General features: G+C 44.5%; 1 protein-coding gene across 13 annotated transcripts in view; it reads right to left on the bottom strand.

Annotated features, from left to right (window-relative positions):
* Positions 1-1536: 1536 nt before the first annotated feature.
* Positions 1537-26234, bottom strand: part of huwe1 (HECT, UBA and WWE domain containing E3 ubiquitin protein ligase 1) — a 38809-nt gene continuing 14111 nt past the window's right edge. For 6 of the 13 annotated variants that reach the window (XM_079360587.1, XM_079360576.1, XM_079360586.1 and 3 more), the window contains 56 exons: positions 26107-26219; positions 25840-26022; positions 25530-25746; positions 25273-25395; positions 24911-25148; positions 24138-24485; positions 22582-22638; positions 22047-22169; positions 21852-21947; positions 20971-21240; positions 20603-20755; positions 20382-20509; positions 20186-20267; positions 19203-19379; positions 18528-19070; positions 18212-18407; positions 17939-18106; positions 17692-17840; positions 17543-17609; positions 17214-17437; positions 16880-17091; positions 16578-16760; positions 16277-16449; positions 16053-16192; positions 15815-15890; positions 15497-15595; positions 15017-15144; positions 14774-14933; positions 14287-14515; positions 13977-14155; positions 13793-13882; positions 13440-13600; positions 13281-13323; positions 12164-12535; positions 11752-11962; positions 11105-11229; positions 10791-11011; positions 10287-10678; positions 9478-10144; positions 8638-9349; positions 8434-8525; positions 8011-8167; positions 7772-7903; positions 7345-7560; positions 7019-7254; positions 6236-6338; positions 4977-5126; positions 4636-4881; positions 4423-4540; positions 4191-4331; positions 3821-4108; positions 3571-3676; positions 3253-3370; positions 2738-2919; positions 2191-2381; positions 1537-2092 (listed from right to left, as the gene is read on the bottom strand). In XM_079360587.1, the coding sequence (XP_079216713.1) occupies positions 1990-2092; positions 2191-2381; positions 2738-2919; positions 3253-3370; positions 3571-3676; positions 3821-4108; positions 4191-4331; positions 4423-4540; positions 4636-4881; positions 4977-5126; positions 6236-6338; positions 7019-7254; positions 7345-7560; positions 7772-7903; positions 8011-8167; positions 8434-8525; positions 8638-9349; positions 9478-10144; positions 10287-10678; positions 10791-11011; positions 11105-11229; positions 11752-11962; positions 12164-12535; positions 13281-13323; positions 13440-13600; positions 13793-13882; positions 13977-14155; positions 14287-14515; positions 14774-14933; positions 15017-15144; positions 15497-15595; positions 15815-15890; positions 16053-16192; positions 16277-16449; positions 16578-16760; positions 16880-17091; positions 17214-17437; positions 17543-17609; positions 17692-17840; positions 17939-18106; positions 18212-18407; positions 18528-19070; positions 19203-19379; positions 20186-20267; positions 20382-20509; positions 20603-20755; positions 20971-21240; positions 21852-21947; positions 22047-22169; positions 22582-22638; positions 24138-24485; positions 24911-25148; positions 25273-25395; positions 25530-25746; positions 25840-26022; positions 26107-26219 (10807 nt within the window). In that variant the 3' untranslated portion in view covers positions 1537-1989. Of the gene's footprint in view, positions 2093-2190; positions 2382-2737; positions 2920-3252; positions 3371-3570; positions 3677-3820; positions 4109-4190; positions 4332-4422; positions 4541-4635; positions 4882-4976; positions 5127-6235; positions 6339-7018; positions 7255-7344; positions 7561-7770; positions 7904-8010; positions 8168-8433; positions 8526-8637; positions 9350-9477; positions 10145-10286; positions 10679-10790; positions 11012-11104; positions 11230-11751; positions 11963-12163; positions 12536-13280; positions 13324-13439; positions 13601-13792; positions 13883-13976; positions 14156-14286; positions 14516-14773; positions 14934-15016; positions 15145-15496; positions 15596-15814; positions 15891-16052; positions 16193-16276; positions 16450-16577; positions 16761-16879; positions 17092-17213; positions 17438-17542; positions 17610-17691; positions 17841-17938; positions 18107-18211; positions 18408-18527; positions 19071-19202; positions 19380-20185; positions 20268-20381; positions 20510-20602; positions 20756-20970; positions 21241-21851; positions 21948-22046; positions 22170-22581; positions 22639-24137; positions 24486-24910; positions 25149-25272; positions 25396-25529; positions 25747-25839; positions 26023-26106; positions 26220-26234 lie in introns of all 13 variants that reach the window. The other 7 variants (XM_079360588.1, XM_079360577.1, XM_079360584.1 and 4 more) reach the window with 7 other exon arrangements.

The raw sequence follows: 26234 nt of genomic DNA, 5'->3' as shown, positions 1-26234 counted from the left end.
TTAATAACTAATTAACTGAACCGACGTCACAAAGCTAATACACCCCTCTAGTGTCAGAAATCGGTTTGGGAATAATTTGAAAAAAAAAACCCAATAAATTTTAAAACTCAGTCAGGATAAACCCTGCAATAAGCTCATGTTAAGAAAAAAAATTAAGTTAAAACATCTGACCTCTGCTGTTCCTTTTGAAGAGTTCCGCTTGAATGTCAGAGATCTTCTATTAAACAGTGATGAAGAGGCTACACTGCAGTATGGGGGACACAATCCAGAAAACAGACGATTTCTTGAGGCAGGAGGGAACACGGGGGCCCTTTCCAAATAGCCACAGTTCAGTATGCAGTTTCAGTGAACTGAACCATCGTGGTCATTTCTAACTTCTGATGCATGCTTTCAGGAAATAAGTTGTATTTAACACCCGCAATGCTGTGCGAAATTAATTTTAACCTAATTAAAGTCCCGACTGGAATCGCTTCTTTTAATTGACAACACAAAAAATCTAACCATGCGTTTTTATGCAACATTGTGACCTCTATTTAAATAGCCTAATGCTTCTTTATCGGTTTATTTTACTTTATATACTGTACTCCTCCGTGTGTATAATCCCGTGTTTTGATTCATTTAATCCGTTTACTCAATTACATTGTTATATTGTTTACATGACTGTTTATGTGCATTACTCTACCTGAATAAAACGAAACAAAGATGAAACGAGGACGGTTCGAGAGACGCAAATGACGCCACTTCATAATGAATGAATCAGACGAAGTAGGAACAAACATCTGCCTGGTGAACACTGAAAGTATTCAGCACGGATAGTAGGTACTGTCTACTGACAGACTGTGAAGGTACTATGAATTCAGCTGCACTCTGTGTCAGTTAGTCAGCAAAATGACAGCACTGCTATGATACTGTTAACAAGAGACTTTTCAAATCTCAATGTTTTGGGTACTGCAGGAGAAAAGTGCTCCAGATCACATCAGTCATAAATGTGTAAGAAGGATTCTGTCATGAGTGACAGTTTGTCTCATTCATCACGAGTAATAGTGTGTAAACTGTGGGCTTCATTCCACTTGGCACAAAATCACCGAGTATAAAATGAGACTGGCAGTTAGAATTAAACAAAAAAAATAATTCTCGGACAATTTTGCTCACCAAATTATTGTGTTAATACATACCTTTGACATAACTAAATTAACTGCACGTCATGGTTATAACACTGTTAAAAGAGACAATGGACGCAATTGTATGCATTTATTCATGTAGTTATTCCACTCTGATTCAAAGGCTCAAGGCTCGGTCAGCGATGTAATAGCCAAAAATACTCTGGAATTTATGGTTTATGTTTTTTTTTTAAATCTCCTTCAGGTTTTCTCTTCATTTTTTTGTACCATCCTTCTTTAAAAATGCCACAAAACTTTGAAAAGTGCATTTTTGTGAATATCCAAAACTTCTCAAGTTGTTCATGTACCCCCCCCATAAAAATGTCCCCCATCATCAAGGCTTGTGAGGTCACAAATTTGCAACAAGAAACCACAATTTTTCCCCAAAGGTTTTATAACCATCCTGTTCAAACAACATTCTCTTTTTTCTTTTTACACAGCCAGAGAACAAAAAAGATTAAACATAATAAACTCCCAAACCTTTTGTACAGAGAAATCAAACTAAATGAAGAAAACATCTCTTATATTAGTCCATGTTTTATCCTCTGAATCCACTCTTGCATTTGCCATTAAATTGGGGAGGGAGACACAATTGTGTCAATATGAGGCTCTCTGTGTTGTATGCAATGTCAATCAGTCCATTTCACTTGCTGGTTTTAACTGTTTTACATGGAATAGAAACCAGGAAGTCTAGGCAATTCAACAAGTTATCCAGTAATGTCTATGATAGTGTGTGCGTGCGTTCGAAGGTTATCAGTGTGAGTGTGTCAGGAGTAGGCAAATCTAAATCAAGTGTATGTATGTCCGTGTGTGTTAAGAGTCTCATAGTTTAAGCCAGTCCGAATCCCTCGGAGCATTCCTGAATGGCCAACAGCAGCATATGTCTCAGCTTCTCGTAGCTCTCATAAGCTGGGAGGTCCAGCTGGTTAAAGCTGAAGGTAAAAAAAAAAAGAAAAAGACATCCATTAAATTGAGATGATTGTTTTTTTCTAACAATACCACATGTTTTGAAAACTTGTCATGTGTTTACCAGGTATGAGCAGATGGCAGGCGGTCAGTGGAGCGATCGTCACGGTGGATCTGGAACTTCTGGATGCCGTTCATGCCCTCCAGAGCAGCAAAACCCTGCAGTGGAACCTTGGATGTGCCAGTGACAAACTGAAGGAACTTTGCACGGTCTGCCTGGTCAAAAGACCGCAAGGCTCTCCAGAACCATTGGATCTAAAGAGAAAATAACAGATGGGCAATTAATTAATAAATGTTTCCAAAAACAGTAAAATTAAAAATCTATCCGTTCAGTTTCTACCTTTGGAAAATATTTAGAGCTACATACAAATCGCAAGATACTGGCAAAAAAAGAAATAAATAAAAAATCCTAAATAAAAGCTGCTTCCAACTGAAAATTCAAAAAAAAAAAAAAAAAAAAACTTAAACTTAAATTAACCTTTAATATCATAGGGAGGAACATTTAGGAAAAACTTGTAAGTTCGTGAATTTCTAAGCATCAATGTATCCACGTCACACATTTGTGGGCAGACATTTTGATAATAAGCCTATTTATGTTTACTGAGCCGTACCTGAATGGAGCTGGACTGATATTTGTGGTATTCAGTGTTGGCCTTGAGGTCATCGATGTCAATAGTGGGTAGGCCAGAGATCAGCAGCTCCAGCTCCTGCTCAGTGAAGATGGAGATCAGCCTCTTTGGGATGATTTCATAGAATCCCTCCAGGAAGGCTGCCAGCTGTTTACGGATCGCACCTACAAAACAAGTCAACTCGTTCAGTCAAGGATGTAGGGAGAGTGTTGGGAAAATTCTGTAGTTTGTGTCTGACTAACGTAATTTCATGACTTCATTAAATGTCTATTCTTTTCAATTAAGGAAACGGAAATTAAAATCTTTACTGAATAATGTATTTGAGCAGCAGCTGGACGGTTATGCCTTTAATAAATCAGATGTATGCCGAAAAAACCCACCTTGCACTCTGACACACAGTGCTGCCACCTAGTGTTACGTATATTTTATTGATATTTTCTTAATGCATCAATCTGAAGGTATAAATTAAATATTTGTTAAATTAACCATAATCATACCTGTCATCTTCATCTGGCACACCAAGTGAACATACTCCTTTTTGTTTTCCTCTGTCACCAGGATATTGGCTCCATTTGGCTTGAGGTCTCTCACTTCACACACCCCAAACTCCTGGACCTACACAGTCACATAGAGAGTTTTTTTTTCTTTTCAGTCCAGGATAGCATCCATTAGGAGAACTGTAAGACTATAGGATTACTCTTCTTGTAGCAAAAAGTCCTGGTCCAGTTCCAATTTCAACAGTCACAAAGACATTAACCTCAGGATTACATTTTCCACTTGAAGCTGATTGAAACAGTTTTGGAACGGAGACAAACCTCTGTGCTGAACGTCAGCTCATAACCCAGTGTGGACACATCGTTCTCCAACAAATACACCAAGCCCTGGAAGAACGGGTAGTCCTCGCTCTCCATGTCTGTGTACCTGTAAGATAACGTCCGTTTGATTCACAAAAGTAAGAAGAAATCAGACTGTGATTACGGCAGCCTGTAGCATTAAGCCATGTATTGTCGGCTGATAAATGCAGTTTGAACACTCCCTGGCTGTAACCAACAGCAGCTCATATACCTGACACTCTTGCCCAGGATGTGCTTGTAGAAGCTGCGGGTGAAGTAGCACTCCAGTAACCGGTTGTCATAGACTGCCTTGGCCACCACGCGACCCACAAACTTAAAGTAGCTGAGGTGGTTGGGGTTGCAGTGGGATGAGGGGTTGATGGTGTAGGTGACACGGTCGCCTGGTGAAGTGCGAAACAGGGCGTACATGGGGTTGAACATCTCCCGGGAGATGATCATGTACCACTCCCTCAGCAGGCCACCAGCATCCTGGCCCTCCTCCCCTTCAAACACTATGTACCTGTAATGAAAGGAAGCAGTCACGTCGAGTGGTTCTCAATGGAAATGATAGTCGTGTGGAATGAAGGGCGACAGAGCCTTACAGCCTATTCTTCATGTCCTCTGGGCTCTTGCGATGCAACTCTCTGTAGGAGTCCTCAAACACGTGATCTCTCCTCACATGCACAGCCATATCCTCCTTTCTTAGGCCTTCATCCAGTCGCTCCAACTCCTGACGGAAGTACCTGCACACATTACCAGAAAGACCAAGCATGTCAGTGACTTTCCAATACTTCTTTTATTGGAGAGAGAAGATAAAGAAGAAGTCATCCTTACTTCCTCTTAACATCAAAGTCCAGGATGCGTATGTAGTCAACCAGCACTGCAAAAGGCCCATCAGCCAAATGAGTGGTGGACTGGCGCAGGATCTGGTTGAGCACTGTGCGATGGGTTTCTACAAGGGTGCAAAAACAAAGCTTTCAGACACCGTTTCACACATGGAAAAAAAAAAGCTCGCTCATTTTCCTCAGGTAAATCTTTGTGGCTCACCAGCGAAGCGGAGGAACTTCTGAGTGTCTGGTGGCAGGTTTGAAGAGATGTGCATGGAGGATGGCTCCCTGGAAAAGAACGGGTCGAGGGATGAGGGGGTGGCAGGTGTAAGGGGTGCTGGTGACAGTGGTGGAGGCTCATCCTTGATGTGAGACAGTTGGCTCTCCCGGGTGTCCCTCACAGGAGGTTTGCTCTCTCGCTCTGTGGCATGGACCAGGAAGAACGCCTCTACAGCCGGTTGGAGAACTGAAAAATAAAAAAAGGGGGGGGGACAAACTCAGCCATGCTTGCTCAATAGACAGACAAAACGTGAATCACAGTTATGATGTGAACTTTCGTACCTAATACGGCATGCTGGTCATGGGACTCCTCCAACTCTTTTAGGCACTCCCCAAGCATGTCCCATAGTTCATCCAACAACAGCTGCTCGCTGAGTAGTGGGAGGTCTGGAAGTCTCTCATCAATGTCTGACTGGCTGTTTCCATCCTCATCTATAAAACAATTACAGCTTAGATGAGGCCCAAACAAATCCAGCCTGACTCAACCCGTCCTGTCCCATCCTACGAACTATATTTAAGAGCCCAAGCACAAAGAGAAATAGACTTTTTTTTTTTTTTTACATGTTTCCTTTTATAATTAACGTTTTTAGTTGTTCAAATGAATTCTTAATGAGCACAACATGCAAGCATTTATTATATTTTTAAAAAGGCGTTATTTATTTAGATGCCTAAAACACTTAACCTGGGAGACAAGCAGACAGTTTGTAAAAAGTGTTGTTTGATTTTTCTCAGCTGTGATCTATCAGTGAGTGTGACTGCACTTTGCTGTGGGTCTGTGTTTCTGTTGAATTTCCCTCGGGATCAATAAAGTATCTATCTATCTGCCTGTGTTGGAACGCCTGCTCCTGAGTGTGTCTGCCGACTGCTGCCTGTTCACCCTCCCCCTGGTTCCAACACTTCTGCCTTTCCCCTTTTGCAATTATAGACTGTTTCCCTGTTGCCAAACCTGCTGCTTCCCAGAACACATCCCCTGTCTGCTGCTACACGGTAATGCTGCCCAGTCTTGAACTTGAGTGTGTGAGTGTTAATCCTGCTCTGTGCTCTTCTGTTTGTGGGTTCGTTCCGCTCAGCTCAAGTCCCTGGATTATTACAGAGACTCTAAAAGCTTCTTTAAAAAAAAAAGAAAAAAAAAAGCCGTGTATAAACCTTTAGGACTGGAACCTCTAAAAACAATGTGTCATTACGATGTTAACCGAAAGTAAAACTGACTAATACATTTAAGAAAAACATCAAAACATACGAAACCTGCTCATAATAAACCAACCAGAGACATGATCACATGGAATATCAAAATCCACCATCTCAGCAGCACTTAAAGATTATTTAGTGTTGTTGTTCTGGTGATGTCCGTTTCTTCTAAATGGTTTATTATACACACCTTTTCTACATTAACCTATGTTTGATGCATTGTAGCAAAGTGAGCTTAGAGGTCATTTACATGTGCAGTGACTTGACAGGTCACAGTAGTACAGAGCAAAAAGAAAAAACATCCACATGAATCCACTTCAAGGTGTCATCAGTAGATCATAAATGAGTCCTACCCAGAGGAGCAGGGTCCTGCTCGAGAAGAGACGGTTGGTCGACATCCATGGGAGAGTCGTCCCTGTTGGTCGCCTGAGCTTCAGACATTGACTGTACTTCAGACTACACAGAAACAAACCAGGACGGACCAAAGTGGGAGAGAAAGGATGAACGACACAAAGGAAAGAAATGGTAGAAATAATTAACTTTCAATAATATATTATGAACCATCTTGACTAATATTGCCATGCATGATGATTTTCCACATTTGACCACGAGAAGATGGGAACTGGACTTGAGAAGGGGGGGGGCCAAAAGCATGAAGCCATGTCAGCCAGCAAACAAACATAAGACAAATCAAATGGTTTAGAGCAGGCAGCACCTTCACAATGAGACCATTTCATCAGTAATTACAAACATCTAAATACAAACTAAGGGTGGGCAGGAAACCGGTATCTATACCAGCACCCTCAACACCTTCTACCACGACATGGACTTTTGCCATAAAGTTAGTGTTAAATTGTGATTAGTGATAGGTTAGGGCTCACATTGGTTTCAGCAGCTGTACACACTAACTCCACAGCTAATCGTAGCACCACTAAAGCGTGGCCTGTTTGGTGATTGGTGATATTCCAAATGAGACCAAACTGATTAATGATGGTTCTAAAACGCACAAAGCTTGTTTAACCAATGACCTTAATGACAGTACTTGTTGAATTATTAAACTGTGTTGGTCTGTTTTTTTGTAATCAAAGTGTGTGCAGTGTGTGAGTATGCCTGCTGTCATCGCAGCCCATGCTAACCGTGGCAGCAGCAGCCGTGCCAGCAGGGGGAGCAGCACCAGTGGGGGCATGGGGAGCGGCCACCGAGGATCCGGCAGCGACGGCAGCAGTAGCAGAGGAGGCAGTTGATGGGGGGGCCTGTTGGAGACGGCGTGCCCTCTGACCCTCTCTCACCATCTGGATGATGGCGTCAGCCTCTGCCTCGAGCTGACGCACCGCGGCCTGGATACTGCTGGCTGAGCCCAAACTGGTGGAGCCTGGACCGACGCAGGAGAAGGAAAAATTCATCAACTCATTATCAGGATCTTTGGTGCATCGAGAATGCTGTTAGCGTAACATCTTCTCACCTAATCGTCCCGTCTGTTTGGCTTTCTTGTTGGCACGACGCGTGTCTTCACGTAGCTGGATAATAACTTGCAGCACTCGCAGGAAAAACTTCTGTGTCGACGTCTTGGAGGTCAGTGAACTCATGCAGGGAAGCTGGAGTTCTCGTCCCCCGAGTGTGCGTTTCTGTGCAGCCACAATGACCACACTCTCCGCCCCATCAAACCTGTGCCCCAACCAACAAACGCATACCAAGTAAAGGACATTGTAGTTTCAAAATGAAACACTACTACAATACGGCTAGAGATTGTATTATCATTCTATTATTATGTGGTAAAATGACATGGGCTGATATAACAGTGAAGATTAACCCATTCAGTAAAGCCTGCATTCTCTTGAGTGCTGACAGTCCACTGCCCATGGGCAGCTCAGAGCTATCACTGGCTAACCTGCTGGTCATCTTGCCCTTCAGTCTGCCTGAGATGGAGGAATCCTCAGGAGGAGCATCCGGAGAATGTGAATCAGCTTGTGCCCGTCTCTGCTGCTCCAGGTTGTATTCTCTGAGTTCAGCTAAGAGCGTGCCTTTGTAAGAAAAGAATTTTTTTTTATTTTTTAAAAAGTGTAAAAAGGGAGAGCTGTTTAAAATCTAAACGCAGGAGCAAGTATTAGTCTAACCGCCAAGCACGCACCGATCTGTTTACAGAGAGTGTATCCCAGATGTCTCGCCCCACTAAGCAGCAGTCTGAGCACGGTGTCTCTGGTGGAGCCGTCTCCTCTGGATAACTGCAGCAGAATGTTAGCTGCATCTTCCAGACCCTCCTCTGAACACGAGTGAGATGTCAACACCTTATTTGGAGAAAGAGAACAGATTTTAGAGGGCATACAGAAAGGAGACCGTTTTACTGATAGATGAAGCATTTTAGCAAATGTGGAAAACCCGAGTTCCAAACTTTAAATAAGAGTAAATCATTCTGTCAATATTTCTCCATCAAGTCTCCTCAGACAAACGGTTGCTGGTGCCACAGTTTGATCGTGTGACAAAAAACTGCACGCTGATTCAACTTGACTGAATGAATGAGACCCTTTTACACTTAAAAACATAATCCTCGTACCTCTACAGATAGTTGGAGTTGTTTTTCTGTGAGTCCAGAAGAGGCCAACTTATTGTCACTCTCTGTACAGCTTCCAGTGGCTCTCTGCTTCCCTGTTTTGACAAAACACACACCAACAACTCAACATTAGTATTTTATTCTGAAATGGAAGTTAAAGTGTAATTCCTAAATCACCTGATGAGACGTGGGGTGGACAAACATTACCTGTAGAGGCTGTTCCAGTGGACGTGGGTATACAGATTGTTGTAGAGGATGTCTGATTAGCTGTTAGACTTGTCCCTGAGGATGTACCCTGGGATGCAGTTCCCACGGAAGCCCCGGGAACTGCCACAGTGGGCTGAGTCGAGCCTGCTGAAACCATGGCCTGTGTTATGATTTGGGCTGTGGCTCCTGAGCTTGTTGCCACATTGGAATTGGCAGCCTGTGGGGTGGGGTGTCCAGCTGGCACCTCCGTAGCCTTGTTGTCGGGTAGGGCAATTGATATGAGGGAAAGTAGGCGCAGCAGCTTTTCAGTGAGCAAGGAGCTCCGTCTGATTACCGGATGGGACAGCATGTTCATCAGCTGGCCCAGAGGGGAGGTCTCCAGGCTGTACTGAGCCCCCTCGGCCTCTGCACTACCCCCAAGAGGCACTGTCTTCATAGAGGCTTTGCCCTTGCGGCTGACATTCATGTTGTCCAGCTTGACCAGAAGGTCCCAAAAATCAGTGGAGATTCCCAGAGACTGGAGAGCAGCGACAGAGGAGCCCAAGGAGTTCTGGGTGTTGGAAGCATTGGAGCTGGGGTTGTTGGCTTGCAGCCCTGATCTGGATCCTCCAACCACTCCTCCAGTGGCGACTGAACAAAGACGAGAGTCCAGGTCAGAAGCAGAGGCTGATAGATCCTTACAGCGCTGCTGGGTGAAGTGGCTGGGGAAAACCTGCATTGGACCAACATCAAAAAGAAAAAGAGCTTAATTCCAATAACTACACTGACTTTTTTTTCCTCCCACTGAGAAGCAGACGATACACAACTTGCAGATGCACATTAAGCTAATTCCATTCATACCTTTGCGAGTTGGATGAGTGTGTCCAACACATGTCGACAGACCACCGGGGCAGCCTGTGGGTGGATGTGGACGGTGGACCCTCCACCTCCAGCACATGTGACACTTGCAGCAGTGCCCGTCACTCCTCCTCCCATTGTTCCAGATCCTGTAGAAACCCCCCCAGCTGAGTGTCGCTCAGCATGCTTCCTACCTGATACTCGCTGAATCTGGAAAATGTTTGTCCTGCAACCCAAGGCTGCGTCCATAGAAACAGAGAGCCAGGAAAGCTGGCTGGAGCTGCGAGACTCTACCCTGTTCAGCAGCTCGAGGGAGGACGATGAGGATGAAGAGGAGGAGGAGGATGAAGAGGAGAGAGAGGAGGTAGCTGAGCCTTTTCCACCGCAGCCTCCCTGGATGCTCCGTTTGCCGCGAGAGTCTTCCAACCGTGAGGTCTCCACGCAGACCTCACTCTCACTGCTGCGCTGGAGGATTGATAACAGACTGCGAATGACCCACCCACGTGTCTGCGAGTGGTAGCAGAGGTTCCTGAGCACACGGTGCAGACGGCTGGTGTTAAGCTTCGGTTCATCCACAAACAAAAGAACCAGCAAGCAGGACAATGCCTCATGGTCCAGCAGTAATCGACCACGCAGACGCAACAAGGAGTCAACGCTGGAACTGGACGGTCTGGGGAAACAAAACAACTCAAATTCAGTCTTTACTTAAATATAATGGGGCTTGAAGGTCTTCATACACCGTAGCCTTGATGAATTCAATTTACTTAAAAATTGATTTAAAAAGATAAATGTACTTTGGAGACTCATCTCACCTGTGGTTTGTTCCACCCCCCATCTGAAAAGTTCCTCCTCTCTGCACAGCCAGTCGGGTGTACTGGACACCACGATTGCTCCCTAACCGGCTGGTGAAGGCTGGAGAACGCAAGATGGCTGACAGGGCTGATGAAGAGCTATGACCAAACAGCCTCTCGTGCATCAGTTGCCTCTGGCGAGCTTCTTGCTCTCGACGCAACGCGGCTGCTTCAGCAGCAATGTCAGGCGGCATGACAGCCAACACGCTGTCCTCCATGTCCTCCAGGACACTACGCCGGAGCTCTGAGGGCAGCGTCTGGATGAAGGTGACTGGATCTAGAGGGGTGTCTCCCTGCGTGGGCTGTTGGGAGAGCTCCCTGCGCTGCTGCTCTGCTCGCTGCTGGGCAAGAACCTGCGACAACCAATGGCATGCTTTGTTAAAAGAACTGATAAGCTTTGCAGGTCTCTAGAGCTGCCCTTTTGTCTGGTGTTATCTTTTATAGTTTCAAGGACATGTCGCTCACCTCCTCCTGGATGGCAGGTGGCAAGGCAGCCAGGAACTCTGGGCTGACTTCTGTGACTCCTGGTCCTCCCACCACAGGTACAGTAGTGGAAGGCAGGGTGGTTGCAACGGGAGGACGAGAGGGTGGTCTGATGCCTAGCTGGTTTTGCAGCACCTCTCGACGTATGTCCTCAGGGAGAGCAGCCAGGAAAGAGGGATCCACGCCCTCTGGCAGACTGATGCCTGCAAAGACAAAACACATTGAGATACACCTCACAAAAACATGTAAATGCATAAAAAAAAGAAGAGGTACCGAAGTGATTTTTTTTTTTTTACCCGCTAGTGGGTCCTCGTCATCGTTACTGGTGGATGGGAGTGGCTCTTCTTGGATAGCTTGAGACTGGCTATCAGCACTATCACTCCTGGGCATGGTTTCCCCAGGTGATGAGACAGAGGTGGAGCTGGAAGCATTAAGAACAGAAAAAGGATTTAAAAAGGATACCTTCGAGAAAGTTGATGACAAATATTGAACTTGCTAAATGAATCTTTGAAATTAAGCTGGCAAGCGTTGGCCTTGAAACTTTTGTTTAAATTTAAGATGCGTTTTGTAATAGCAATACAAATTGTATTTATGTAAGTCACATTTCATTACATGTGAGTTTAACATGATTTACATTGTGGACTGGATGATTTTGTTGCATTCCTGTTTTTCAAACTAATAACATTTCTTATGAAGTAGAGACAGTTGTGGTGGATCTCATGTCAACAGAACAACTTGTTCCATGTAGAGGGTCAACAGTATCAAAAGGCCTCCTCTTCAGGCTTTAATCTAATTCTGGGTACATCTCTCTGATGGACTGAAATTTTAAGTAATGGGGCAGAAAATGGATGGGCAGTCCACAAAATGTGCAGCTGTTCATAAACATTTAAAGTAATTGGATCAAGACACAGGTTGCATGATATGCTTGTTAAACACTCCTAACCCAGTCTCTGCATCTGTCTGCCTGTCGGTCAGTCCGCTCTCCCTGCTGCCAGACAGCTCCTGAGACAACTGGGCGGTCTGAGCAGGGTTTGGAGTGGTCTCCTCCTGAGTGGCAGAGGCAGGGCTGCTGGTATCCATTGGTGACCCTTCAAGTTGTGACACACCCACTACTGCCGGCTCAGAAGTCTCCACGATGTCTGGACTAAGGGAGGCTGGGGGAACAACAAAAAAAACAGTAAGGATTAAGGAAATTATGTAAATCAATTCATGGTAGTAACATTTCCTTTAGTAAATGATAGTTGGGACATTTTTGCACTGACAGATACTAGCTAAAAGCATGGTCAACATCATTTACAGCTGAGTGTCCTTACTGTTGGCCACCTGTATAAAAAGAGTTTTCAAAATTATTCTACCTTCCCTGCCTTCATCCAACGCTCCTCCTCCTCCACCACCACCTCCGACTCTCTCACCGATTGTGGGTGCCGGGGACATTTCCATCTGACATGCCTCTGCTTCACTGTTTGGCCTGTCGCCTGTTGACAAGGGTGGAAGGCCCGCCCGTGCTAGAGCAGCCAGTGAGCTGACGTGGGACTCAGCCAGAAGCAGGTCAGCAATTGGCTGGTGGACCTGCTGACTGATGGCAGTCTCCAAGGAGACCAGAGCCTGTTCGTGAGGAGCAGGAGTGGTGGGGGTGACCTCTCCAGACGGGGGAGCAGTGAGGAAGCCCTCGGAAACTCTGGGTGGGTCCAGACATGAAACTGTACCACCCTGAGCCTGCTCACCCTCTGCAACAATCAGGGAGAACATGTTGGTTGAGACAGGGATACATATATAATTCATTCTTCAATGAAACATCAGAAAAGTGAAAATCTTAAATCCATTTACCCAAGAAAATAGTTTTAAAATACAGTATAATACTTCAATTATCAGACTAATATTATTTAAACAATGCTAGATAGCCATTTACTTTTCACCTGAATCATTTACCTTTTAACAAATGGTACCCAAAAGTAATGAATGACTTTAAAAACCTTATGAAGAGGTAACATGACTTATATCAGGGGAAAGGAAGTTTAACGCAAACAAACAGAACTTTCAAATAAAAAGGGATCATTAGTCGTTGTGGGGCCACGCTGAGGAAGGCAGTAAGTTGTATAGTTATCTCCTTAACGGGGTGAACAATCCTGATCCCCAACAACAACACAACTTACTACCTCACCACGGCACAGCCAGCTCCAGAGAACTACAGAGGAGAATGTAAATAAGCTCTATGTGATTAAAGCAGCATTGTAGATAAAGAACGGATCGACTTGGCAGGAGATGACGTCGAGCTGGTATAGCGTTGCCATAAGAAAGACAGTAGACTGTATAGTTATCTCCCAGATCTGGTGTGATCCTAAAACTATACAAACTACTACCTCATCCCATAGCACACTCTGCTGGTGGAATTCCTCCGGGTGCCAGTCACTCAGAAAGATCGGTTTGATATTAAAACACAAGCATACATGAAATCTAAGCAGATGTCAATACCTGCAGTGTTCTCTGCACCATTAACTGTCCCCAATCCAGAACCCTGTGGACAAACACAATTGACAATCAATACTGAATCAAAAGTTGTGATGAAAAGATGTGTGCACTTTCATTAATGAGTATTCTTACTTCTAAACAGAAAACATTTAACAAACAAACCTGGAGGCTCTGTTCCCTGACCTGCTCTGCACCAGAGGCCCTCCTCTCATTCTGCTTGGACTCCTCTTCCTCAGCCAGCTGCCTCCTTCTCTTCTCCCTCCGTTCTTCTAGTTCTTCATCCCTTAGACTCTCAAGATGCTGCAGGATAGGGACCTTCACCACTGAAAGCGGAAACAAATGTAAGATTTCATCCTTGATAGATGTTGCTATAGGTCCTCAATTCCAAATTGTTGCCACATAAATCTACAATCTTATTTCTGGTTAATACGGTTGAATGATGATGATTGTGTTCAGGGCCTTTCTACACCAAACTTGGTAAAATATGCAATGATATTATTTTGAGACCAACTTACCTGCTACACAGTCGTGCATACTCTCGCTATCCAGCACTTTGCACTCATCTGTCCATCGAGTTAAGGCAGTGGGAATACTGGAGAGGGTTCCTAGAGAGTACCAAGGTAACAATCATGTTTAGAATTTAAGATCATACTAAACCGAAACACTGTCACATGAAAGAAAAGGCATGGTGATTCTAACCTGCTTGTCCCCCAGTACTGCTCTGTTCATGGAAGAAGTCGTCCAACAACTCGTCATCAGAACGAGCGATGATGTGCACGTCCTCATTTCCAACCAAAAGGCGAGCACGACCACGAGATTGCAGAGGCAGGGAGCTGGACAGCTGCAATATGTCTGCTGCAGCACTTGGGCCCAATAATCTAATAAAAGAGGAACAGACTATTTAAGAAGCATCTCTAAAAAAGGAAATTGGTGCAACAGTTGTTCCAAAAAAAAAAAAAGAAAAGAAAAAAAAAGTGCTGCTGCCACCCAAAAATAATCATGCTCTTACCTTTGCAAGATGAGAGGGGGGTTGGGCTGGCGGTTCCCTGGGTAGTGGACATGGATTGTGTGTCCACTGTTTGCAGTGAGCTGGCGCAGCGTGCGTTGGCTGCGACCCATGCCTTGTGCCAGGCGGCTGCTAGTGCCTGCCACACCCAGGGTTAGGGAACCATGGTCAGCATGGCGCACCATCAGTGGGTGGGAGCTGGGGATGTTGCCTGGGGAGGGAGGGATGTCAGCTGATGGAAAAACAACAGAAGACAGCAGGCAGACATTAGGGGGACAGCTCTGGCACCATCCCAAGGAATGTTGATCAGGGTGAAGAAATGTTAGTGTGTATTTGTAATTAAGTTTTTTAGTGACCCTTCATTCATCTCATTGAGGAAATGTTTGAAAAATAAGGCTGGTCGAGTGTTTTTGCAAGGATTAGTGATTGGCGCATTACGAAAAAAAAAAATCCTTGAGTTAATGTTAAAACGTCATTCAGCCGTGCTTACCATTGTTGGAGAACATGTTGTCAAACTCTATGATGAGGTCATCATCCCTGTCAAACCTTTCGAAACGGATGTGTGGCGCCGCATTGATGTCGGGAAAGTCCTCATCCAACTCCATCTCTGAACCTTCATCATCATCGTCCTCATCTCCTTCCTCATCGTCCTTTAAGAAGAGAAACAGTGAGTCTAAAGGGATAAGACACAATCCGGATCCGTTTTAACAACCTCCTGAGCCGTTTTTCATACCTGGTCCTCCTCCTCCTCTTCTTCCTCCTCCTCCTCTTCATCCTGGCTGTCTTCATCATCATTACTGCCACTCGAGTCCTCCTCCTGTGTGTGCTCCTCATCCTCGGGTTCCAGGATGTTCATGGAGTCTGACAAATGGGAAACAGTGTTGCTGACAAAGATCTGGGAGGATAGTTACCATAAAACACCAGGGTTGTGTTGGTTGTGTCGACATAAGAAGGTCTCTGTTGTTGACTATATAATGACCTCATTGGTACAATAATAATAATGATAACAACAAACAAACACTGCATCAGCCACTGATAATGACCTAAATCTTGTGACACATCTAAAAAGTCTTGCTTATCGTTAAGCACTAAAACACAGCGTCAAATTTCCTATAATCCAATCCAAATCTCACGTAAGACGTTTTAAGGATCAATGGGAGCCCTGCACTTTACGGTGTCTGTGATTTAGGTTCTGATTTTTTAAATGTCTTACCTTCCCGGTTGGCCTGAAGAGTTGATGTCTGACTAATATTTGAGGGAGCCTCGTCCATCAACACGTCTTCTTGCGATTCATCTTCACCACTGCGTCCCACTGATAAAAAGAACAAGCATATGATACACACACCCTTTAGGTTTCTTTGCCTTGTACTTTGGAGTACTGGTATGTTAAAATCCCAGCAGTAAAGGGAGCCGTTTCTATGCAGAAGGATAATATGTATTACACTTCTTAAACAGACGACTAGTCTAACCTCTGCATGCAAGTTCACCATCTAACCTTACTGTCACCATCCAAATAAGTCCAGTGGCTTACCTATAATCGTACTATTGACTGCGCCGGCATCTCTTTCCAGAAGCTCATCAATCAGATCCACGAGCTCATTCTCCACCTAAAACCACAGGAAATTAAATACAAGCCAGAGAAAGATACTGTGGCCCAATAGATGTCACACCTCAGAACCTACTTATGGTTATGCACTTTTTTATAGATGTTATAAATGATGTAATCCACTTATATACCATTAGAGTACGATGTGTAACATGTCAATCACCTGCATAGCCTGTGTGCTGAGAACCTCTGGCTGACCAGCAATGACCACTGTGTCTCCCTCTGTCTCTCCATCCATGAGGTCGCTGTCTGTTCCCTGCACTCTGTGGTTGCCCTCCACTGGCTCTGCCTCTCCAGACTCACCTAGAATCAGATACAGTGTGTTGGCACGAGATGTTTTCGGAATAACTACTTCTACATTGTGACTCCAGAGTCTCCTGAGGATACCTTGGTCCTGAGTGTTGCTGTTGCTGTCTCTGGCAGCCCCCACAGTGTCATGTTCGGTCTTGTTCTTGCTGGAGCCTCCTTTGCCCCCGAACAGACTGCTGGGCTGGTTGACAATGCGGGACAGAGTCTCCAAAGGCTTCAGAGCAGCATTCACAGTGTTGGCCATGTTGGGACTAGACCAAAAATTGTAAAGAATTTTAGTTTGAACAATTTCATACAGCCATCCCTTTAACTTTAAAAGATCCATGATTTTTTTTTATTTTTTAAATGCTAACTAAATCAACATGGTATACTACTTTACCTGGACAAATCCAAGCTGTGGGGCACACGAGCCAAGTCATTGACCAGACCTTTCTTAAGGAAGAGTCTGATGATATTGTTCATGCCATTGTGTTGAGTCTTGGCTGCTGCTGTGCTGTAGAAACTGGACGTTGAGGGACAGGACTCCATAATGGTGCTGATTATGCACATCACTGCCTGGAGCCTACGTGGAGAAAAAGGGAGAACAAAGGTAAGTTTTGGACAGAGTCCTTAAAAACGGACCTAAATGGCATCAGTATCAATATCAGGGTGGGTTACTTGTTTTTTTTTCATGTTTCTTACCTTGCATGTTTTTCTGCACCTTCTGTCATTGCAAGTGCTCTACTCAGGGCAGCCTTCACCTCATTGACCAGGGCCACCTGAGCATCGGTTCCTGTGCCGGCAGCTGCCAGACTTGCTAGGAAGAGACGTGCCAGAGCTGGGGTGTCCTTGTCCTCTGAATTCTGGGTGTGTGGCAGTAAATGGTCGAGCACAAACGCTAGAACGCTACAATCCTGTTAGGAAATTGGGGGGGGGGAAGAGAGAGAATTAATATAACTTATAATGTATATAACAAAACAAAAAAACAATGATAAAGATGTTTGAAATGATGACATGTTTTCGTTTAACTACTAACCTCTTTAATAAGCTCTGACTGTCCGGCGGTATAGCAGTAGGAGGCAATTAGTGTGGCAATACCAACGTAGGAGCGCACTAGTTCAGCCAGCAGTCTCAGGATGGTGGAAGTAGGCATTAAAGGCTTGCTTGCCTTCACCTTAGATGCTTTGCTCTCCTCTGAGCTGGTACTCTTCTCTCCCTCCTGTTCTTTCTTTTCCTCCCGCATCTCCTCTGGTGTGGAGGCTGAGGAAATAAAGAGAATGTGGTGTTACACAACTCCATTTACAGCCATGTGTTAAAAAAAAACAAACCTGAAACAATGACAACGATCAGTCTTGACAGTCCCACCTTCTCCTTGTGGAGTGCCAGACTGGGATGACTCAGCCACGGCTCCATCAGCAGCAAACACTTGAGACTGAGGAGAAGAAACGCAGGGTTATTCCTCGCTGCAGACAGGACACATGACATATTTGAATATAGCGACGCTGTCAACTCACATTGATATGGAATGCAGACTGCGAGTCAAAGTCACTGCCCTGTCGGGTTAGTCTGTACTGCTGGTAAACGTCGTCGCCAACATCCTGCAGTATCTGGCAAAGGTCTTGACCACCAGGCACAGCTGCTGCACGCTCTTCTTGGCGCTCAGCTGTAACACACACACACACGAATGGTACAAAAGCTATGTCAAATAAGTGACATACACAGCCTTGAAAAAGCTGTCTGGAGCTTCTTAACACGTCTTACGTTCTTCAGGAGCATGGTAGGCAGCCAGAGCATTGAGCATGTCGTAGATAACTTCTTTGATGGTATCAGGGATGGTTGGTAAGGGGGACAGTTTTAGAGGGGTGGTCTTCACTAGCTGCACGGCATTTGGTCCTTTGATCCGAAGGTTCTCAAACTCATCATCAGAGGCTTTAAAGAAAAAATGACACGTTAAAAATATGAAGACAACTATAACGCTCCTTCATTTTAATGACTATCTCGGCAAATCTCCCCGAAAGGAGCTTGCACACTCACCTGTGCCGGCTCCCCGAGGTGCAGGCAGAGCAATGCGGACACAATTGCTTGCTGTTTCAGCAAAGCATTCAGGGTTACGGCAAGCTGCAGGGCCCAGGACACGAAGGATGTAATTGATTTCTCTGGAACCAAGGCTGCCTGACACCACTCCTGAGGTGGTACTTCCTGCTCCACTAGTCACTGCGGACCTCACCACCTTTGACAACAGATTGTTTGGTAAGTTTTTTAATGAATCAAAAGAACTTTTTTTGTTGTTCATAAAGTGCATTCACATACTTTAAGCTCCATTTAAAACATGAGTGGAATAGACACTGACCTTCTCCATGGTGTGTCTCAGTGTCGCTGGATCTTCTATGATGTGTCTGAACAGCAGCGTGACCAGTGGGGTGAAGCCATTAAAGCCAGAGCTCTGGGTCAGCCCCAGAATCATCCGTGTGCTCTTCAACTCCGCAAACATCATAGCGTAGTGGTGGTTCCTTGTTAGGCGTAAACAGAGACGCAGCGTAGCATGGAGGGTGTCTGGGTCAACAGGAACACTAATCATGCTGACACAGGCACGAATAAGAACAGTGGTCATGTCCTCAGTCAGGCCCTCGACAACAATATCTGCGCAGTCTGAATCCAGACAAGACGAGGGGCCTGACGGGGTCTCCTTCAGCTGGCTGGAATCCTCTTTAGGAGCACTCATCTCGACGGCAGCCACCGAGTCCAAGTCAGTATGAGTTTTGTCCCCTTTGCTCCTGTCTCCCTCTTCTCGCTCGGTGTCTGTGATGCTACCAGCCTTGGCAGGCTTTGGCAAGCGAGGTACTCTCTGGACAGTCAACATCACGGGCCTCCTGTTTCCAGTCTCTTCATTTACCTGTCCCAAAAAATTGGTTTGAAGTCAAATAAAGCGGTAAAGTCGACTTCCACAACAAACCATAAAATTAAAGACTGAATGAATGTAGTTTTGGGTTATTCTATGGAAGAGGGGTGAGATGGTTCAGTGTACCTGCACCATGGTGTTGAACTGCACAGTGTATCTCCTACGTCCAGCTGTGAAGCGGACACTGCTCTCCCCAGCCCTCCACGCCGAGTCAATGGTACTGTTGTTTGACGCGCTGTAACTGCACCAACGGCCTGAACGATCGTCAAACCACCGCCAGTTATTCCCGTTGGGCTGCAGATACTAAAAATAGATCGAAAATTCATTGATTAAAAAATATATATATGAATAACGGATGTCAAAACAACACCTTACACAACACACAGCTATTCTAAAACTTGATAAAACATCTTCACATAAATATCACCGTCAAGTTTATTGCACTTCATTTATTATAACATTTGTTCACTCTTCTGGAAACCAAGTAGCTGACACATGCATCTCTCTATTTCATCCTTACTGACCGCCAGTGGTGGTGCTTTAAGCACTGAATGATACCATATCGCGCATGCGCAGGTTGAATAGCTATACTAACAAAGTCACGTGTTAAGTTATGTGTGTGCAGCGCAGGCTGGAAGAATATACCATGGTGACAGTTCAAGTGACGTGAGGGAGGTCTGTACTTTTTTTTGTATTCTTCCTACGCATCTGTCAACGACCCACAGAAAATGAGTGTCTATACCTGTGCATTTCAATTGGTGTACAAGTGAAATTGTGTTACTTGATTCTTGAAATAGTTAGGACGGCCACCTTAACAACTCGAACCCAGGTCACACATGATCGTGACTTAAATTATATTTTATATTGATGTGTCAATGAGGTATCAGGGAGACAAAAGCACTTTCTAAATAAAAAGGGAGTTCAGATTTATCTAACTGCTTGCGTTATTATTCGTATATTGTGCTCGTCTTCTTTGCATTTATCTTAGGCCTAATTGTGTAAATACAGTTTTTACTTTCTTCTTTTCTACTGATTGTGTTTAATAAAGAAAACTACGACCTTGTTTCCTGCGAGAACACTAAACTTTAAAAGTGGATGTGTTTTAATACCTTATTCATTTGTTCCCTGCGCTTTGAGGAAACTGCCATCTTCTCATAGAAGTCAATGATCAACAGCACAGGTGTGATCCATCTGCAGAAAAAAAGTAAGGCATATTTCTCTAAAAAAATCCTTAAAAAATCCTTTTAGATTAAGAAATTGACAAATGGAAAATGAGACACTTTGGTAAGGCTCGGCAAAACTTACTTTGGTGTTTGGATGTCTTTCTGTTCTTTAGCAGCCTGCAAACAGGGTTGCACAACTTCGAGCAGCTTAATGAGCAGTTCGAGAATGCCACTGTTTTGCACCACTCTCGCACCAAACAGCTTCAGTTCCTTGGAGAAGGAAAAACAAACAATGTGAAAAATTAACATGGGCAAAAATGGACACCCTATTTATAAAACTTTTGATTGGTGTGTTTTTGGTACCTCAAAGAGCAAAGTAAGCAGCAGAATTCGTGTTGCCAGTTTAGAGGCCTGGGGCAGAGTGGCCATCTGTCTGGTCCACTCAGAAACCGTCTTTGTGTCACTGGTGGTTAGGGGCTCAGCTGCCCTGATTAGCACGTCTGCTGCGTCCCACACCTACACGTAAGATGGACACAGTCAGACTTGTATAAACCTGTGCTCCTATTTGTCTTTTTATGATTACAAGTTCACAGGTTTGAAAGGTTCTAATGTTCTAATGCAATTATTGACAAATTACAAAAAAGCATACAAAGCCATATTTGCATTAAAGATAAGCTCGGCGTGACAAGTGTAACTATCAGCAAGCAAGCAACTAACTCGTCTTCACTGACCTGGTGGACAACCTGGCCAAGGAGTTCATCTCTGTACTCTGGGCCACTCCTCTTAATGGCAGTCATAAGAAGGTCACAGAGTCTGTACACCGTGTCAGGCAGCTCATCCAGAAGGTGGAAGCAGCCAGGCAGCATGGAGTCAGTGAAGGTATGCAGCTCCTTAGGATCTAGAGGCTCCGCCTCCATGAAGCGCTCCAAGCAGCGGGCCTCCTCCTCCTCTGCCCGCTCCCTGGCTCTCCTATCCTCTTCCTCGCGTCGTCGTGCTGCTTCCTGAAGCAGACATGCAGATAATCTTAAAAGCTGCACAGCTAAACTGTTCTCATAGACTGTAAATATTAATGGACAAAGCCTGAGTCACGTCAGCCATCTGCAGGGGGTTCTGGAGAGTCAGCGGCGCACACCACCATGCTGGAAACCCTGTCTCATCCTAGCTTTCAGTCAACCTACCGACAAGCTCAGAGATGGAGCTGAGACAGGTTTCAACGACATGTTACATCGCTCCCACCTTTCAATCATGTCAGCTACGCATGTTTTCAAATTCAAAACGGAGCCCTTTTTTATTTTATTTTTTTTAATCACCCCTTGTACAGTGATGACAATAACTAATCAGATCTTATGTTTTGTACCAGGATGTGAATCTATGAATTGATACTGTAAAAACAGCTGTTTTCCCTGTTGTGTGTATGTGACTGCTGGTGTTGGAGCCAGCCTCAAGCGAAGGATTTTGCACTTCACCATTGGCTTCTTTTTGCTACTTGATTGTTGTTCTTGTTTTTTTAATGAATATATAGTATTTTGTTTATTTTTTACCTTTTTAAGCACATTGACTATGTGCTCTATAAATAAACTTGACTCCAAATTAAGCAGTTTGAATGACACACCTCAGGTGAGTCGGAGCGCTGCTCCATGCTGACCTCTTGCCCAAGTGACATGGCGATGGCCCTCATCATCTGATCCTCTTCAGACATAGTCAAGTCCTGAACGAAACATTTTAGACAATGTCAGATGCCTTAAATTGACTACAGACAGTTACAGAAAAAAAGGAAATGAATAATTCTCTGTCTATGAATCCTTACCCTTACTGCTCCGCCAAGAAGAGGTGGTGGGTGTGTAAGGAGGTACTCGGTGGCCTGCTCCATGGTGCTGGTGTTCAGTAGGGCCTCCATAGCATGCTCCCTCGAGAAGCCCATATCCATCAGCTTAAACACAACATAAAAAAGTTAATTTGTACAAATGTTACCACAGTATTTTTTGCGGGAAAAAAAAAAAGGCAAATCAAATGAAAGAGGTAATGATGAGGAAGATGACAAATTAAAGATGTCATGAATGGTGAAGGAAAGTCAAAAAACTTTTTGACTACAAGAAAATAAGACTTTTGCTTATCTCTGTTCTCGTCTCCTTTTCCAATTAATGCATAGACCTCCCCAATCCCTCATACATAGACACAATCAAACCCTTGTTCTTCATTACACAACCCTGAATATCTAAAAAAGCTAACATTACCAACAGCCTGGTCTCCCCTGTACTGTTTGATCAATCCAAATTCTCCAACCTCTCACAATCCCTCTCTCTCTCTCTCAAACTTCACTTTTCCCTGATGCCTCTTAATACCTGCTGGAGATGTTGCTGGCGGACCTGTTCATGCCTCTCTCTCCCTCTGTCTCTTTCCTGTTATAAAACAAACGGTGGCCCAGCATTCAGTGCATGCAGAATATGGGAAAGGAACAAAGACAAATAGAACCCTTTTGCTTGCTTAGATAGACGCCTGCAGTGCATCCGGAATGTGTTCACAGCGCTTCACTTTTTCCACATTTTGTTACGTTATACCTTTATTCCAAAATGGATTCAATGAGTTTTTTCCTCAAAATTCTATACACAGTACCCCATAAAGACAAAGTGAAAAAGTTTGTTGCGTGTACTTAAGTATTCACAGCCAATCACTTGATAGGAATCCATTTGTGATAAGTTCAGTTGATTGGAGCCATGAAGTCCATTTAACTGGACTGGACTGTCTGTAGACCTCTGAGAAGGGATTGTATCGAGGCACAGATCTGGGGAAGGGTACAGAAACATTTCTGCAGCAGTGACGTTCCCAATGAGCACTGTGGCCTCCATCATCTGTAAATGGAAGAAGTTTGGAACCACCAGGACTCTTCCTAGAACTGAGATCAAGAACCCGATGGTCACTGACAGAGCTCCAGCATTTCTCTGTGGAGAGAGGAGAGCCTTCCACAATGATAACCTTCTCTGCAGCACTCCACCAATCAGGCCTGTATGGTAGAGTGGCCACACAGAAGTCTCTCCTCAGTAAAAGGCACGAGACAGCCCACCTAAAGTTTGCCAAAAGGAATCTGAAAGACTCTCAGACTACAAGAAAGTATAACCTGCTCCAGAGCGCTCTGGACCTCAGACTGGGCGAAGGTTCATCTTTGAACAGGACAAGGACCCGAAGCACACAGCCAAGATAACCAAGGGGTGTCAAAGGAGCACCAACAAAGTATTGAGAAAAGATTTAAAGGTGTCAAGGATCCAAAAAGTGTCAGCAGGTGTTATCATGGCAGTCAAAACATTTTTGCTTCTTAAGACAGAAAATGAAAGTTCAGAAGATAACAGACGAGACATAAACTTTACAAATAACACAACCAACATGATGCAGCATTTAATAGACACCACAATGGGAAGGTCAAATCACCTCACAATTCTCTCAAAATAAAAATCATACTGTGAACGCGGTATCGTGAATCACGTAAATTGTTACATCCCTACTTATATACATACGATTATTTTATTTTATAAAGTAGCAAAAATGCCAAACAAACCTTTTTCACATTGTCAGTATGGGGTATTGTGTGTAGAATGTTGAGGGAATTTCTTTTTAAATACATTTTGGAATAATGCTATAACAACAAAACGTGGAAAAAGTGAAGAGCTGTGAATACTTTGGATGCTCTGTAGATAAATAAACAGTAAATTGTTGCTGTGAAAACGTATTACAGTTATTGTAAAAGTGTAAATACTTTTGGGTCTGCTGGAAAAACAACACCTTAGAAGCAGAGAACCCTTAACCCATGAACAAATCAATTAAAAAAAACAAATAATTTTTCTTAAGAGTGAAAAAAGTAAACTTGTTGAAAGGGGCCACACTGTCAAACAGCTCCAACACATACCTGTGTTAGCTGGGCCTGGTTAACCTGGGGCTCACGGCGGGGGGTAGAGTTGGTTGACTCTTCAGCTGTTCCACCTGCTGGGCCACCAGATGTTGTTCCAGTTGCGGTTGGTGCCTCTCCAGTTGTCGTTGATGCTCCAGGGGCCACACTGGGTCCCAAAGAACCAGTGGGGGCCGGCTCTTCTTCTGGACGCACTGTGCCCTCTCTCTCCTTAGCCAAGCGCTCCTGTATTACAGGCTCCCCTCTCAGGATGTGGCAGAGAATGGCCAGCATGGATTCAGCCATCCTACCTCCGTACACCTTCAGAGGCTTCCTATTCCACAAGCTGCGGATGCAGCTGAATGCAGCCTGGTTAAAAAAGTGAGTGTGTTAAAGTACAGAACCACAAACATGCGTTTATAACAAAACCTTCAAGCTATTGTCTTTGTCAGAAAAAAAGGCAAAAACCTTAAAGCTTGACAGTTCCAATTATTTTAAACAAGTGGGCCGGGTTCACAAGCAGTCCAAATTAACAGACTACCGCTTTTATTAATATTCGGGACTTGTGGTATTTTAGAATCTTAAGAGGTCATTAAAGGTTTCCCCAAACTGTTTTTGATCACAATAAGACATCTTTTTAAAGAGAGCAGGACATTTTGTCATTGTGTCCCATCACTTTCCCCACTTCTATGTATACCTGTAAGTCATTTCCCAATTCTAAAACCCAAAAGTTTATGAAGGCACTCTTTGACTAATTTTAATTCCATGATTGAGTGACTGAGTCACAAACTGACCTTCTGAGTGACTATGAGGAACCGTAGAGCGCTGAACTGAGGCATGGTGGGGGTGACTCCAGGCATTTTAGCTGGCAGTGAGTGGGGGGAGTCCAGCACGGTGCTTGGGTTAACCATCTTCTCTACCAGCATTAGCCATGCATCCAGGAATTCCCCTGTCCCGTCTGGTAAATCTGTGTGCTCCAGACCCTCAGACACAGGTACCTTCCCACCCATTGACAGGGCCCAGTTAAATGTCCTACACAAAAACAAACAAGTAATACACCTCCTTTTTAACACATCCATTAACAACTCATGGATAAAGATTCAAGTTCAAAGACTGCTCTCGCTCCGGAAGTCTAACTGCCCAGGGTGAAACTCACTCGAATAAGGCATCATGCCCTCCAGAGCAGAAAAACTTTTGCAGCATGAGGTGGTACGGGTACTTCCTCTCATCAAACAGCATGGGAGATGTGAAGCCCACAGAGCAGATGAAGAAAGTCAGCCTGTCAGAAAAATAATTCAATTCAGAAAACTTTATTTGTCCCCAGGGGCAATTCATACCCCAGTCTACATCCCCTCTGTTGAGCAATGCACACACTAACAATAGCATGTGACTTTAAAGATGGTAAAATCTCACCTGAATCGAGGAGTGGGTGTGTAGGGTGGGGGCTGCCAACTCAGACCTTTGGTTAGGAGCTTTGTGAGGGCCGAGGCAGTGGCCCGAGCAGCGGGCGTCGGAGTAGTGCCTGTGCTAGTGGCATGGTGTGAGCGGCGCTGGCGCACTGGAGAGCCAACACACAGCTTCACCAGCAGGCCGAAGAGCTCAGCCAGAGCCCTACCTAGTCGTGACGAAGCTAAAAAGAAATGCAAAGTTATGCATTTCTCAATGAACTCACCGAAATATTAAAAATATGTTAAACCTACAACTTTTATAGATATTAGCTTACCAGAGAGAAGCGGTTTTATCTGTTTTATGCGGGTTGCCATTGCTGGGGTGAGTTTGGACTTTGCCTTAGGGTCTGTAGCGGTGGGTTCGTCTGTCTCCATGGGAGCCAAGGTGTCTCCATCGAGACCCATGCCTTCCAACAGACCACCAGCAGAGGAATCCACAGACACTGCCTCGGACTCTGCTGGATATAAGAAAAAGAAATTGGATTCAGTGGAAGGTGTTCAAGGTGTATTTTCGAAAAGCAAAGAAAAAAAGATTAACTTACCAGTTTTCCTGGAGCCGGATGCTGCTGTTGCTGCAGTGCTGCTTGATGGCTTCTCCTCTTTGGGTACCAGCTTCTGCATATCTGCCTGACCAAACTCACAACCTGAAGGCAGACTGTTGGGCGCAGAT

Source organism: Symphodus melops (assembly GCF_947650265.1).
Source record: "Symphodus melops genome assembly, chromosome: 13".
Taxonomy (NCBI): Eukaryota; Metazoa; Chordata; class Actinopteri; order Labriformes; family Labridae; genus Symphodus; species Symphodus melops.
Note: the sequence above shows the minus strand (reverse complement) of the source record. Positions and strands in the feature narration are given on the sequence as shown.